Source organism: Melozone crissalis, unplaced genomic scaffold (genome assembly GCF_028551555.1).
Source record: "Melozone crissalis strain CALT ecotype California unplaced genomic scaffold, PUWL_Pcris_2 ptg000012l_1, whole genome shotgun sequence".
NCBI classification, from domain to species: Eukaryota; Metazoa; Chordata; class Aves; order Passeriformes; family Passerellidae; genus Melozone; species Melozone crissalis.
The window spans coordinates 10,937,360-10,951,339 of record NW_026535790.1 but is presented as its reverse complement, the minus strand read 5'-3'; the positions used below and the strand labels follow the sequence as shown (position 1 = coordinate 10,951,339).

Below are 13,980 nucleotides of genomic sequence, written 5' to 3'. Positions count from 1 at the left end.
ACACAATTTTAAAGAGCTTGCCAATCCTTCTTTTCTATATAAAGAAGAATTAAATTTAATTAATTTCAACCTAGTTTAACAATGCTGGCCTTCATTAATTCAGTTATAAAACTTCATCTTACCCAGCTCTATCCATTTCTATGGATATGCCATAGAAATAGTTTAACACAGTGAAATGGCAAGCTGCAAAGTTTCAGGACATACAGCCCCTTCATACCTCCTCAATTTTGCAAAGCATTCTTCATTCATGCAGCAAGACAAACACTCAGTTGTCCCCTAAATAAACCCCACCAAAATCATAATTAAAATCTTCCAGATGTCCAATAGGATTTATCATTCTGCATCTTTCTACTTGCCCACTGTTTCACTGGTTGAGAATTTTGCACAAGAATACCACAGGAGTTTAACCTGTCAGGAGTTACAATATTTCAGCCAATCTCTAAGGTACATTTGCAACACAAAGGTAACTAAACTCAGTAATACAGAAGTGAAACTGCTGCTGGATACAAGGCATGTAGATCACATTTCATTGCCCAGCATGCTTTTCTTGAAATTAGGAAACCCACTTGTACATCACCAACATTTTACCAATAGTTTTTTGTAAAATTCAGGCAAAATTGCAATTGAATTGATGCAACACAAAATATTGTTACATTTGCAACACTACTGACATTAGGCTACAGCTAAAAAAAAAAAAAAAAAGAAAAAGAAGCCATGATCCCCAACAGAAAATGTAAATGCACTGTTTTGGAGCACACAAAAGAAGAGAATTAACTCAGTAATCTCTTAATGCTACAGTTTTGCCAACTCCGGTTTTATTGGCAAGTAGCCAAGTATTCTCCTATCTCTATAATGGATTTTAATAACAACACATAGTAACGACGTACAGAGGGAAGACAAAAGTAAATCTCATACTGCATCCTAACAAACAATCATTTTTTAAAACTTAAAATTAGCTAAATCAGTAACTCAGATCACAGATATACTTTGAAGCAGGTATGTATCTCAACAGAAGGAAAAGCTCAATAGATTAGAACAGCAACAATCTGCTACATTAATAGTAAAAAACTCAAAACAGGCATCACAACACTTATTTTGAACATATAATACAAAAACTACCAAACACTACAGTTAGTTTCTAGAAAACTGAAGTGATTTAAGTAAAACAAAGTTATAAGGAAAAAAAAGGATCATTAGAAGATAGAAAAGCTACAAGGAAAAGCAAGTTGATTAGAACACAGATTTTACATTCACCCAACAAGCAGCTTTGCTAAAAGAAGTGATCAATATTTTCCTTCCAGCCAAGTCCCACACTAGCAGCAATGAGTGCGCAAAAATCAGTGGTTTAAAGTGAAAGTGGTCCCAAGTACAAAAGAAAGCACACACCAAAGTTACAAGACACAAAACATCGAAGAATTTTGAGGACTTCTATATTTATAGAAGTCCAGCAGCAGTTGTAACTAGGCGGACACAAGTTATTCATAGCAACTAATAAACATTGAGTCATTGTCTTAGTCATTGTCCTGTTAGTTCAACGTTCTCTTCCCTCCAGTTAGGACACAGCATTTCAAACCAGATTAGAAAAAGCTCACTTCTTCAAAGAAGTCAGCTACTTACCATGAAAGCTCAACTCTCCAGTTAGCAACACTCAGCACAGACAGTTTGGCTACAAGAAGAAAAGGGTTCTCACCTGAGTGCATATGTATAGCCAGTGTTCTCTGGCAGACATTGGGGAGGGGTGTACGTGTGTAGACGTGAAAAGTCCATGGTGACAGTTTCAAATCATACTGTAAAAGGTGAAAATAAAGTAATGCAATGACTTAAAGTTGCATAAAGTCAATCAAGGAGCCCTTGCACTGTTCAGCCTGTGTTATTAAGCATTGAATAAAAGAGCTATAACCAGAAACATGGAGCTCTCAGTGGTGGAGTAGTATTGCTGCTAGTGCCAGGTATCCCTTATCATTACAGCAGGAAGCTCAGGGTATTTCTGGCTGGGATCTTCTTTGTGATACCCTACTTTCAGCTGTTTCCAAGTTCCCTGGCTCAGTTATGAGCCAAACTCTTATCACAACCAAATTACAACACTTCCACAGGAACTATGTTATGCTGGTATCCCCTAAAGAAGCTAAGAATAAAAATCCAAAGAACCAGGCAGCCATGGTTCAGAGATCTCTTCAAAACGTGTTTTGCTTTGAGTGCTCTCTGAGCAAGGCACAGGCAGCTCTGTGCACCAACTGTGGATAATGCAGATGAAACTTGAGAAAGTTTTTACATATAGTCAAATCATTTTACTCTAGCACTTTTGAATACCATCCCCTAAGCAGTGAGGGAGTATCCTTCATCTCACATAATTTATTCCTGTCATTAAAACCACCAAATACACACCCTAGCAAAAGAGCCAACTGCAAAGTGACTCATAGGTTAGAATTAGGCACATTTTCCAGAGTGCCATCCACTTCCAAAAAAACAAACCCAAAGCCAAAACTAACAAATCAAAACCACCCAAGTAACATTTGTAAAACTTTCCATAGGGTCTTTGAAAGGTATTATAGCTTTCAGAAGAAAATAAAAACCGATGTTGTCGTATCAACAAACTTGTAGAGCTGCATGGGTGACTACTTGTGGTACTATGAACAATTTTGACTTTCAAAGTATTGGCAAAACCCTTCAGCCCGCCTCAATTTTATTAGCCAAAGACAATTTTTAATTCTGCAGAAAAGATTCTTGGATGATAGCTGATGTGTAGTTAACAAATAGGGATCTGGCTATTCCGGATTTGCATGGTTAGCAAGGCAGAATCCTGGCTACTTGCAGATTATCTATGGCTCCTGTTTCAGCAGCAGTAAAAGATATTCCACACATCTGTGATGACATATCTGAACCAGGATAAAAATATCCCCAGCTAGTTTTCATAATCATAACATCAACAAGCACCTCATTTTGGAGATGCACTTTCCTATGCTGAAATATGAGTTTTTATTTTGTACAGCTACATATGCATAAGAAATGGGGACAAAAAGCAGGTACAGGCAAAGGAGCTCAAAAGCAATCTGTACACGTAGCATTAAAATGCTCTTAGTCTACCTGTAGCCTCCAAATCCTGAGGTCAGTAAGGCAGGAGGGTATTTCCATGACTACTGAAGACTTAAAAATAATAAAACTTCCGGGTCTAAGCATTGTAGCTTCCTGAATCCAAGCACCTCCCATGCAAAGTGGAGTTAAAGAAAAATAAGGTTTCCTGCTATTTACTTTTTTTTTTGTATTATAGAAAACACATTTCCATTAAGTGATCCTCTACACTCACTCCATTTGCCCCAGAGCCAGAATGTTTTCACTAACTTGTATATAAATTTATTGTTTGTTTACAGGAAGCTTAAATCAGTAGTGCGGAAGTATTAGCAAAGCAGCCTCATTCTTTTGCTAGAATGAGCAGCAAATTCTGTTGGAATATGTAACAACTGCTGCCTTACTTTATCAACAAACAGGAGCTCAATTTAGCACATAGGAAATGGGGACCAGAGAGCAATGGCTCGCCAGGAACAGAAGTGGAAATATTGTGAATTTCAAGATGAGGGATGCTGATAACATCAGAGAGCACTTGTATTAAAAAATAGCAAAACAGGTTTTTCAGACATATGCCTACTGAAGCTGAAAACTATGATTAAGGTTGATCTGTTTGAATTGGTTCATGCCAATAAAGATTTTTAACCCTCAAGGTAGAAAAACCTTGTTCAGTTTCCACTGGAGTTGATGCGCGTGCTTAGCACGCATCATTTCATCATAAAAACTATTTTTTAACTGGCAACCCAGTAGCTAATCCTTCTGACACCCAACAATATTTTCCCACATGGAAAGCTCAGCTATGCCAGTGAGCTTTGAGCAGCTCCCCAGCTCCTCCCTGTCTGCACTGCCCATATGGGCAGGGCAACGGCTGAGTTTGAAAAACAACACATTGGCTCAGTTCCTGCCCTGTTCTTTTCCCCTTCACCACCAGTTCTCTCTCTACTTGATTTCTGAATAAATCAAATGCTAGAACATAAGCAGTATTTCTTATTTGATAAGGCTTTAATTGCATCATTAAGTTATTATAGATAAAAGATGTGCTTGACAAAGGCAGTGCAAACTGCAAAGCCTCCAAGGTACTCAGGCATAGGTCTATGAATAGCTGGGTTTCACAGCACTCAGCTCCCCAGTGAGGATATCAGGTTTGCCATCTAAACACCACACTTAGAAATCACTCTTGCAAGATTCAGGGGCTTGGTTTGATTCACTGCTTATCTGATGCTCTAAAATTAATTCTGACTCAGGAGGAGAAATCTCTACTCAATTTTTCATGGCAACAAAACAGGCTTAACTGACTTAAGAATTTGAAAGTAATCTTCAGAGATGACCACCACCATTTGCAAAACTGGGCATCTAGAATTTACTATGAAACTGGATTATTTTTAGGCCTGACTTTTACTTCAACAGCTTAATCTTAATTATTCACCTCTTCAAAACAAATGATCAACCCAATTTATTTAGAAATATTCTACATCTGTATTACAAAACAGACACAGGGTGGGTGTAGGACATTGACTTCCTCTAATTTGTTCACTTGTGTTTAACAGCACTCCACCTTTCATGTATAATCTTCTGATTTATGAAACTTTCATACACAACTGGAACAGAAAGAGACATGCTAATAAAATATTTGAAAATCTTAAATCACAAAATTTGGCAGAGAACCTGAGAGGTAAGCACTGTACTTAGTTCCAGTTTGAACACTTCTGGGTGCCCAACACCTTTCTGCTTTAGGTACCACAGATCTGTCTGGACTCAGTTTCATGGAGTCTTTTAGTCTCAGCTTTGTTGCAGATTACCAGGCCCAAACTCTAAGAGACTTTTTCCCTTTTGTAGAAGCCCACAAACATCTAGTTCTAATACTAAGGTATGTATAGTGCAAGAACCAAGCCTGTAGTTGTATAAAAGCCCAGTAATAAGAGCACTTTAATAAGACAGTGAATTACAGGGAAGCACACAGTTCCACTGGAATGCCCCAGCTTCCCAGCCAACATCCATGTTCCTGCAGAGGGGACAGCTGGACTATTTGCCTTTTTTTGGGAAGCAGACACAACACTCATCCTAAGCACCATCTCTCCCTTGCAATTAAACTGAATCTGTGTTACAATAAATCAGCACAGCAGAAGGGCAGGAGAAGACAGATTGTGACTCTGTCAGGAACTCCTGCAATCAGTGCAGCAGAATTTACCTGCACACAAGGCCTTTGGCTGTCTCCTAAGGACTTTGAGGCTTCTGAGTGACATAAGGCTGCACCACTAGATCAAAAAAAAGCTTATCTGACAGTCACTTATCACAATCAGGCAGCCTCAACAAAGTCCTAGCACCATGGCAGCAGGTTCCTGGCTTCCAGGAAAGATGATGAAATGCTCCATGAGAGGCCTTTTTGCACAGAAGCATCACAAGGCAGGGGGAGCAGCACCAAACCCTGACCGTGCACTACAAACACCTCACAAGGACAGAGCAAATCCTCACTGATGGCTTTTGGGGTACACAGACTTTTACCAGCATACTGTCCAGGCAGTTCCTCATGAAAACCTTTGTAACAAAGGAAGTGGTAAATTGTCATTTCAAAAAAGGGACCCTGGCAGAGTAGAAATATTCACCAAAGTCTGTTAGACAATGAGAACATTGCCAAGACCGCATGTCTTATTATTTTTTGTTACAAGGGATAAAAAAAATGATACAATAAAGTCTTAGATATTGGTAGCACTGCTTCAAATAGAAGCTTTACTATCCTCACATTTTAAAGCCAAGTAAGTTTAAGTCACTATGACTTAACACATTTGATGCCACATATGTAAACAGATTTAGGTAAACTATCAATAACAATGAAACTGGAACATGCAAACTCCATCAGTTTCTGAGAGCAACCCATCTTTTACTTGTAATTTCAGTTATTTCATTCTATTATTCAGAATAACCAATAAAATCACTGTTTTTGGTTAAAGAACCAAAAGTATATATACTCCACAAAGGATGTTTCACCATAGCAAGTTATTACTGGTTTAAACAGGCTGAAGAGCAAAGAGCTCCAAGCTAAATCAACATTTTATTAAAACACACATTCACAAAACATTATTATTCCTTTAAAAGAGCAACCCAAGAGCAAACAAACAAAAAAACCCCGCAAGTAACAAAACCGATATTTGACACCAGACGTTACCATTGAGCATTACGGCACAGATCCCCAAACACAGGTGCAAAACCCAGCTTCATCACAACACCGCACGTCCACATTGTGTACCTCTCGAAACGCTTTCTAAAGGGAGGGCTGACAGAAACCAGCCCCGCACTCAGGCGCGGTGAGAGCAGCAGCGTGCCGGTTCATTGTTTACACGCAGGGCCCCGCAGAGCGGCTCAGAGCCCGGCCCGCTCGCAGCGGGGCCTGGCCGGGCCCTGCGGCCGCGCTCCGCCATCCGCCCGGGCCGGGCTCGGGGCGCGCTGCCCGGCGGGCGGCACACGCCGAGACATCGAACCCAAAATGGCTCCCGGCCCCAACAAAGCCCGCCCGGCCCCCGCGCTCCCCGTCACTCGCCGAGTTTGAATTCACTGGAGGCGGCGGCCCGGCCAACCCCGCCGCCTTAACCCCTGCGGCTCCGACAGCGGCTCCGAGCCCCAGCCCGCCGGCGCACAACAAAAGGCGTGTTTTATTTAACCTCGCCCGTCACCTGCCCGATAAAACACCCCCGGGATCAGCGATCAAACTAAACCCCCACATCTTACTCTGTACAAGCGGCACCTGAATGCCTAAACGTCCACGCCTTATAAGCACCAAATTACAAGCAGTCAAGCACCGCAGATTTAAGGGTCTCTAAACGCCACCACATTTTACTAATAGAGCAATGTAAAAAGCCTGCTAAGCGTGCCAATAAAACCCTCCGTCCAGCTCGGTCATGACGAAAAACACCCTGCAACTCACTTCCACAACACTGCTATGAAAATCAGCGACTAGTAATTCACCCCCATATGTAAAAGCAAGAATTAGACATTAAGATTTACTGGGAAAGTCAACAGAAGCATTAGGCTGGAACAGTCAGTTGCAAAGAAATGAAACAGAAACATTAAGAAAAAATTAGCAAATATTGGACTTCCTTTTTGCGTAATGTTAAACTGAAAACCAGATGGTGAGATGGGGGGGCTGCAAATGCTGCAGAGACCCGGACTTTGCTGGCTAATATTTTCCTTCCCTATAATATATTATAAACAATATATTTATAAACTGTATTTTATTTTAACATAGTACAATGTTAAATAAGGCAACGTAAAATAAGGAACGCAAAATAAGGCAAACCAGATACTTTTTATTCCCAGCAGATCTAAAACTTACTGGAACTGTCAGAAAACAGGTGCTGTCTCCAGTGTTCCTGACATTTCTACCCCTACGGTCATGGAAGGGCAGCCAAACGCGAACATGGCATGAGGAACTCAGCACTGTCACCTCAAAAGGAGCACAGCACTAAAATAGCACATTTTGCTGTAAAAACAAGAGCAGTCACTCACTCGGCGAGCGATGCCAAACTCTTCCACAGTAAACCCGTCTGTTAAACTACACTTTCCTCACAGAAGCAGCTGCCCTGAGGTGACAGCCGGGGGACAACGAGGACAGGTCTGTGTACCTGTGCCAGCCAGAGCAGAGCACGACACCCATCACAGCACGTTACCTTTGCACCAAGGCTCGGCAGCCGCGGCGAGCGCCGGCACCACCGCGCACCTATCAGCTCTTTCACAATCAGGGCAGAAAGCTGCAGGTTAGAGCTTCTTCTAACAAGGAAACCCTCCAGGTGCCAGGCCCAGAGGGACCGTGGTAGCTGCTGTTCCTCTCTCCTCCCAGCCAACAGCGCCTACCGACAGAACTCCGGGCTACCCAGGGGTCAGCGCCCGCCCCACGACTCCAGCCTGCGGCGCCTCACGCCCCGCTGCCTGCCCAGCGCCGCTGCCCGAGCCAGGGACACCGATCCCCCGCTCGGGGGAGGCCGCACACCCGAGACACCGCGCCCCGGGGGCTCCCACGCGGGCGGGCGGCCGCCACACGCGGCCCCGGCCCGGCGGGAAGCGGCGGCGGGCGGGCCGGGGCGGGGGGCGGGCGGGGGACGGGTGAGCGCGGGCGGGGGGCGGTTGGCAACGGCCGGGGCGGGCTGAGCCGCGCCGCCTCCAGCCCCGCGCTCCGGGGGCGGCCGGGGGAGCGCGGCCCGGCCCTGCGCGACGGGGAGAGCCGCGGCGGAGGTTACCTGGTGCCAGTGCAGCGAGGGAAAGGCAGAGCCTGGTGCCGGCGGCAGCGGCGGCGGCGGCTGAGATTGCCCGGGCCCCGCCCGCTTTGCCGGGGCCGCCGGGAGCCCCCGCCCCGCCCGCGCGGCGCGTGCCGGCAGCGCCCCCTCAGTGCCCGCCCCGCGCGGCCCCTCACACACGGGCACGGGGCTCCTCCTCCTCCTCGGGCCCCTCACACACGGGCACGGGGCTCCTCCTCCTCCTCGGGCCCCTCGCACACGGGCACGGGGCTCCTCCTCCTCCTCGGGCCCCTCGCACACGGGCACGGGGCTCCGCTCCGCCTCTGCCACCTCCTCCTCCTCAGACCCCGCTCGGGCGCTGCCCCCGCCACGGCCGCCTCCTGCCTGGCCGCCTCCTGCCTCGCCTCCCCCCTCCGCAAAATGGAGCTGTGGGAGTTTCTGGAGTGAGCAGTGGAGAGGCGAGGAGTTAACTCAGATTTTCACTCTGTTGCTTGACTCACTGACTTTCCCTCCCAGTGTTTCCACTGTTTCCTTCCTACCCGGCCTTTTTGGGATTTTCCTTCTCTTTGATTCTCCCTCCTCCGCTAAGACTTTGGCACAGCACACCCGGTGGGACTGAAGCGCCTCGGCTCCGTGTGGTGCCCGACCCAATGTCACCATCGGGCCACAGATACCTCCGGACAGGCACACGGAAAAGAAATCAGAGAATGCTTCGGCTTGGAGCTGACCTTTAAGCCTATCTAGTTCCAACTCCCCTGCACTGAGCAGGGACACTTCCCACTACACCAGGTTCCTCCAAGCCCTGTCCAGCATGGCCTTGAACGCTTCCAGGAATGGGGCTGGTTCTTGGCAGAGAAGAAACAAGCCCCATTGTTCAAACACTCGGGGAACGTATGCAAATACATTCCATGTAAAGCCTATGCCTGAGTGACTTTTTTAAAGCCTTCAGTCTCCACAGTTCTCTTGTGGGCCCAGCTGGCAGGGATGGTGCAATGTCAGTGAATAGAATAAAGAATTTGTCACTTGGGAAAGGTTACCCAGGCCATAAGTTGTTATTTACTTGTATGTGAGAGAAATGACTCAGCTTGTTGTGAAAGACTGGCTAATAAATATGTAATTATCAAATAATCTAAATGTTTGGATACAAAATGAGAGAAGGCAGCTAATCCTTAAGAAACAGAAAATGTAAGATAAACACATTCACTTAAGGTGTTAGCTGATATTGTTGTAGCACTGATTTTGGGCAATTCATGTTTCTTTTAGAAGTGCTTTGCTCCAGCTACGTGACAGTTTTAGGATGCTGCAGCCAAAGCTGAGCTGACCCCAGTGACACTTGGAAGCCAGTGTCTGGTTTGGTCAGATGTGCAGCCCTGCACCAGTCTCCTCCTCCCTGCATATATGAGTGGTTTGCAGAATCAGTTTTCTGGCCACTCCTTCTCTTTCTGTACTTACTCCACACCTGTTTTCCTGTCTTAAGAGTAGATAATATTTAAAAGCTTACGATATTCAGAGGAAAATCACCTCTTAGTTAAAATCTCCTTGAAATTCCTTGGTGGTGTGAGGCCAGGCCCTCTGAGGGGTGATTCCCACCCTGTTCCCTGGAGCCCAGGCAGGGCATGCAGCACTCAGCTCCGGCAGGACAAGGCATGTCATTCTCCCAGGGCACTGCCAGCTTCCCAGGCTGCTCTGACTTGTCCTGAGCAGTTGTTTTTCCATCACAGCCAGGCCAAGAGGCTGGATGGAGGATGATGGCTGAAGCTCAGTTTTCCCTCCATTTCACAGCTACAAGAGGCAATAGAACTTGTTTTAAGTTTCCAGGATTTAAGGGAAACTTGGTCAGATGTCCTGGTTTTGTTAGAACAAGCTGGTGTGTACAGGGAATTAATTTTTCCACATTTCAGAAGAAACTGCTCTGAGGCAAACAAAAGTTCCTTCAACATTTCTCAGCCTCAAACAAATTCCGAATGTAAAGTGGGCTGACAATTTAATTGGCTAAGTTGAAGTGTATAGAGAAAAATGATCAGTAAGAAGAAAATTTGACCATATTAAAAATGTTCTATTTTTAACATTGTAGAGGGCAGTTAAGAATTTAGAGAAAAAGAGCTTTCTTAACTGACACCAGGTATGGGAAAGCTGCAATACAGGGCCAAACCAATCCAAGGATGATATTTCTCTAGTTCTCCCTTCCCTTCCCTTCCCTTCCCTTCCCTTCCCTTCCCTTCCCTTCCCTTCCCTTCCCTTCCCTTCCCTTCCCTTCCCTTCCATTTTTTCCCACATTATTTCTCCCTTCCCACTATGATTCCCATTCCCAGTGCTCTCCTGCAGTCACACCTAGCAAACCTCTTGTGCTCCACATTCTGCTCCTTGCTATCAAAAGGGGCAAATCCCCACAAAAGGGGCAAATCCCCATTCTGCCAAATGTGGCAGAAACCAGTGCAGCCAGGTGTTTCTGACTGGTGGTACTGGGGATGGCATGCTGCTGCACAGGATGGGACTGGTGACCTTGGCTGGGCAGATCATCATATATATGGGGTAGTATGAAAATCACCTGAAATATCTGTAAATCTGATTTCCTGCTCATTAAGGAAAAGGTTTCTCACCACCTGCATCCGTCTATGGTTAAGCTCAGCGGGGCCCTTTCCCCACACCCCCCAGCCAAAGGCAGTGGGTGCTGCATCCAGAGCAGTTGGGATATCAGGTGAAGGGGGTGCAGAGCACTTCAGATCAGTTTTGCCCCTGGATCTCCGTGGTCCTGCCTTTCAGGGATTTCGGACATTAACAAGAAAAGCCGATTACACCCAAGGCAGGCGGGCAGAGCAGCCGCTCTCCTCACAGCTCTCATCTGCTGCTTCAGCTCAGCTCCTGCTTCTCTGGGGGATTGATGGACACAAGCTTGTTAACTCTAATTTTTGTTGATCCTTCAGATGCCTAATAATGAAGATTTTTTTTCCTTTATTTTTCTTTCTCTCTTTTTAAAACATGGTTAGAGATTCACATGGAGGGCTGAGACAGAGCAGTCCATGATGTATCCAGCAGGACCAGCTCTGATCCACTCTTCTAGCAAACAGTTGCTCACCTTCCCTTGCAGGGATCCTAACACAGATTCTGCAGATGAAACAGAGGCTTGGCTGCTCTCAAGCCGCCAGTTGGCTTTCCAAAGCCAAGATGTTCCTTTATTTCTGGGGCAGTGCTCTGGTATGTTTGTGTGGTGCAGACAAGGGGCTTCCCCCAGCAAGATAAAACCTGTGCAATAGCCCATCAGAACTCTAACCTTTCTATATAGAACTATTATAGTACAATTTACTTATAATAAATAAATAAATAAAATAAATAAATAAATAAATAAATAAATGTCTACCATAATGACATAAATACCTGTTATGGTTATACTGTAGTACAACTGGATAGTTTTATCATAGTCTTATGTAGTAAAACAGTACTATGGACTATACTATACTTTCTGGTTTCTCTTGGTTTTAATTTATTATACCTTAATAGCTAAATTTCTCTGTGTAGAGATTAGATTAGAGCTGTGATCTGTTATTACAGCCTATAATAACTTTGCAGTTGGAGCTGGAGGTCAGTGTCTGGGAGCAGGCTGCTGACACAAGCAGAGAGGTGCATTAGGGCACCTTCCTGTGGGCTCACATGACCCTGCAGGGCTGGACACCTGCAGAGAGTCTGCAATCTGCCAGAGAGCTCCTGGAAATCTGCACATTGCCTGGATGGACTCACATGGAGGAGAAGTGGATGGATCTGGAACACACCTAACCACCAGCCTCTCCTAAAATGCTCTCTGATGTAGACCCTGTCTCAAAGTTTGGTTATCTCATTTGTCAGTGCCCTCTCAATGTCTAATTAATTCAATCTATTTAAGGTAGTTAACAAATATATAAAAGATTCTATATTCAGTTAGACAAATGCATGCACTTACCTAAAAACCTCTGTTTTGCTGAGAATCCAAGTCCCAGGATCCTGCACAGCAGATCTTCTGGCTTACAGGGACGAAGACAGAGGCCCAACTGCTCGTCACAGGAAGGGCAGGGCTAAAGGCTGCTTATCTAAAGTGCCTGAAAGTTTGAGATAACAGCTCTGCTCCCCAAAATTGCCTTAGCTTAAAAGTGACGTAATGCATATAGTGCCAGTGACATTCTGTAATGTGCACTAATTAAATCTAGAAAATATAAGAGCTGATCTGGCCAAACAGGAAAAAAAAACCTAAAACATTTTAGTTGAGTTCCTACTGGTCCAGTAAAAGATTGAAGATGAAAGTTGAGTCTCAAAGAAAATGACTTTAAAATCCAGACTCATAAACCATCCACAGGAGACTCAATAACAGTAAATTTTTGTAAAGGGATTTAAGAAATTTGGGTTATATAAGTTGAAATACAGTAAATTACAAGCAAGGTTAGCACATTGTCAAGTCCGACACCCAGAAGACCTAATAAAAGGATGTAGCGGCAGATCCCCAGTTTGTCACACACACACAAACAAGATCAAGCTGATGTTTAGCATGTCTCTAGAAGGACTATTAGAATTTTCATTCTAACAAGCTCTCCTGGCTCTGAAGAAAAAGCTGGTTTGTTGGATAATGTGGAGATTTTTCTTTGTGAGGCATCCCACAACGGACTGCTCTGAAAGATAACAAAATGTTCAACATATGGAGGAAAAAATTATTCCCAGCATGCTGAAGATATCAAGCTTGATGAATACTTCAGCTCTTACAATTTGTGTGCCAGCTTTAGAACATCTTGAAAAACTTTGACCAGATTCCATGTCAACCACGAATGTTCTCTTCTCTCATCCCACATTTGAAGTGGGGTTTGCAAACATCTCTGCTTTAGATCACAAGAGTAATTAAAAGCACTTGACCAACATTTGTACTGCAGCTATCATGAGGCTGTTAATCAGTGGTAAAGAATCTACATTTTGTCAACATAAAAAGCTAAAAATATCATGCCTGTAGTAGTATCATTAAGTAGGATTTAATGAGGGGACTTTCAAGGGAACTTTACCATAAGAACTGAGTGCTTGCTGCTGAAGTCAAACTTTAGGTTGTATTGCAGGAACCTGCTGCTTTGCAGTGCTTTGAAAGGCTATTTTGAGAACAAGGTCTCTGGTAGCACAGTCTATTTCCAGTCTAATTTAATTGGCTTTTTAATAATTGATTAGACTAAGGAAACAACTTCATGGAACCACAGAATAGTCAGGCTGGAAGAGGCCCCTGAAGCTGCTGTATGTAGTCCCACTCCTGCCCAACAGGCTCAGGCAGAACAGGTTTCTCAGGGCTGCATCAAGTCAGATTTTGAATATATCCAAAGCTGGAGACTCCACCTCTTCACTCTATTTAATGTTTTCTAGGGATTCTTTACTTAACTCACATTGCCTTATTATATAAATTTATATTTTCTATATATATTGCCGTGTAAGAATTTTAGCTGTCCCTCCATTTAGTGAGTTAAATAGTTAATAGCTTTTAGTCAATTAAAATGCTGCTCAGTACAGGAACAGCTGTACTTCAGCTTTTCATTAAAAGAAAGCTGAACTTCAAAGACAGTGCAAAGGGCCTAAAATGAGTATCCTATTCTACAGGAATGCACAATAGCTTTTGGATCCATAAGAAACTCCTCAACTATTCTGTATCATTAGTGTTATTGTCCCTTTTTGGAGAATTTTCAAAGCAAGCCAGTGT

General features: G+C 44.2%; 1 protein-coding gene across 9 annotated transcripts in view; it reads right to left on the bottom strand.

Annotated features, from left to right (window-relative positions):
- Positions 1-8,382, bottom strand: part of SUN1 (Sad1 and UNC84 domain containing 1) — a 28,856-nt gene extending 20,474 nt beyond the window's left edge. For 3 of the 9 annotated variants that reach the window (XM_054270577.1, XM_054270581.1, XM_054270582.1), the window contains exons 1-2: positions 6,308-6,472; positions 1,691-1,787 (exon numbers count right to left, since the gene is read on the bottom strand). In XM_054270577.1, the coding sequence (XP_054126552.1) occupies positions 1,691-1,767 (77 nt within the window). In that variant the 5' untranslated portion in view covers positions 1,768-1,787; positions 6,308-6,472. Of the gene's footprint in view, positions 1-1,690; positions 1,788-6,226; positions 6,245-6,307; positions 6,473-7,724; positions 7,971-8,291 lie in introns of those variants that run through there. The other 6 variants (XM_054270583.1, XM_054270585.1, XM_054270584.1 and 3 more) reach the window with 4 other exon arrangements.
- Positions 8,383-13,980: the final 5,598 nt, after the last annotated feature.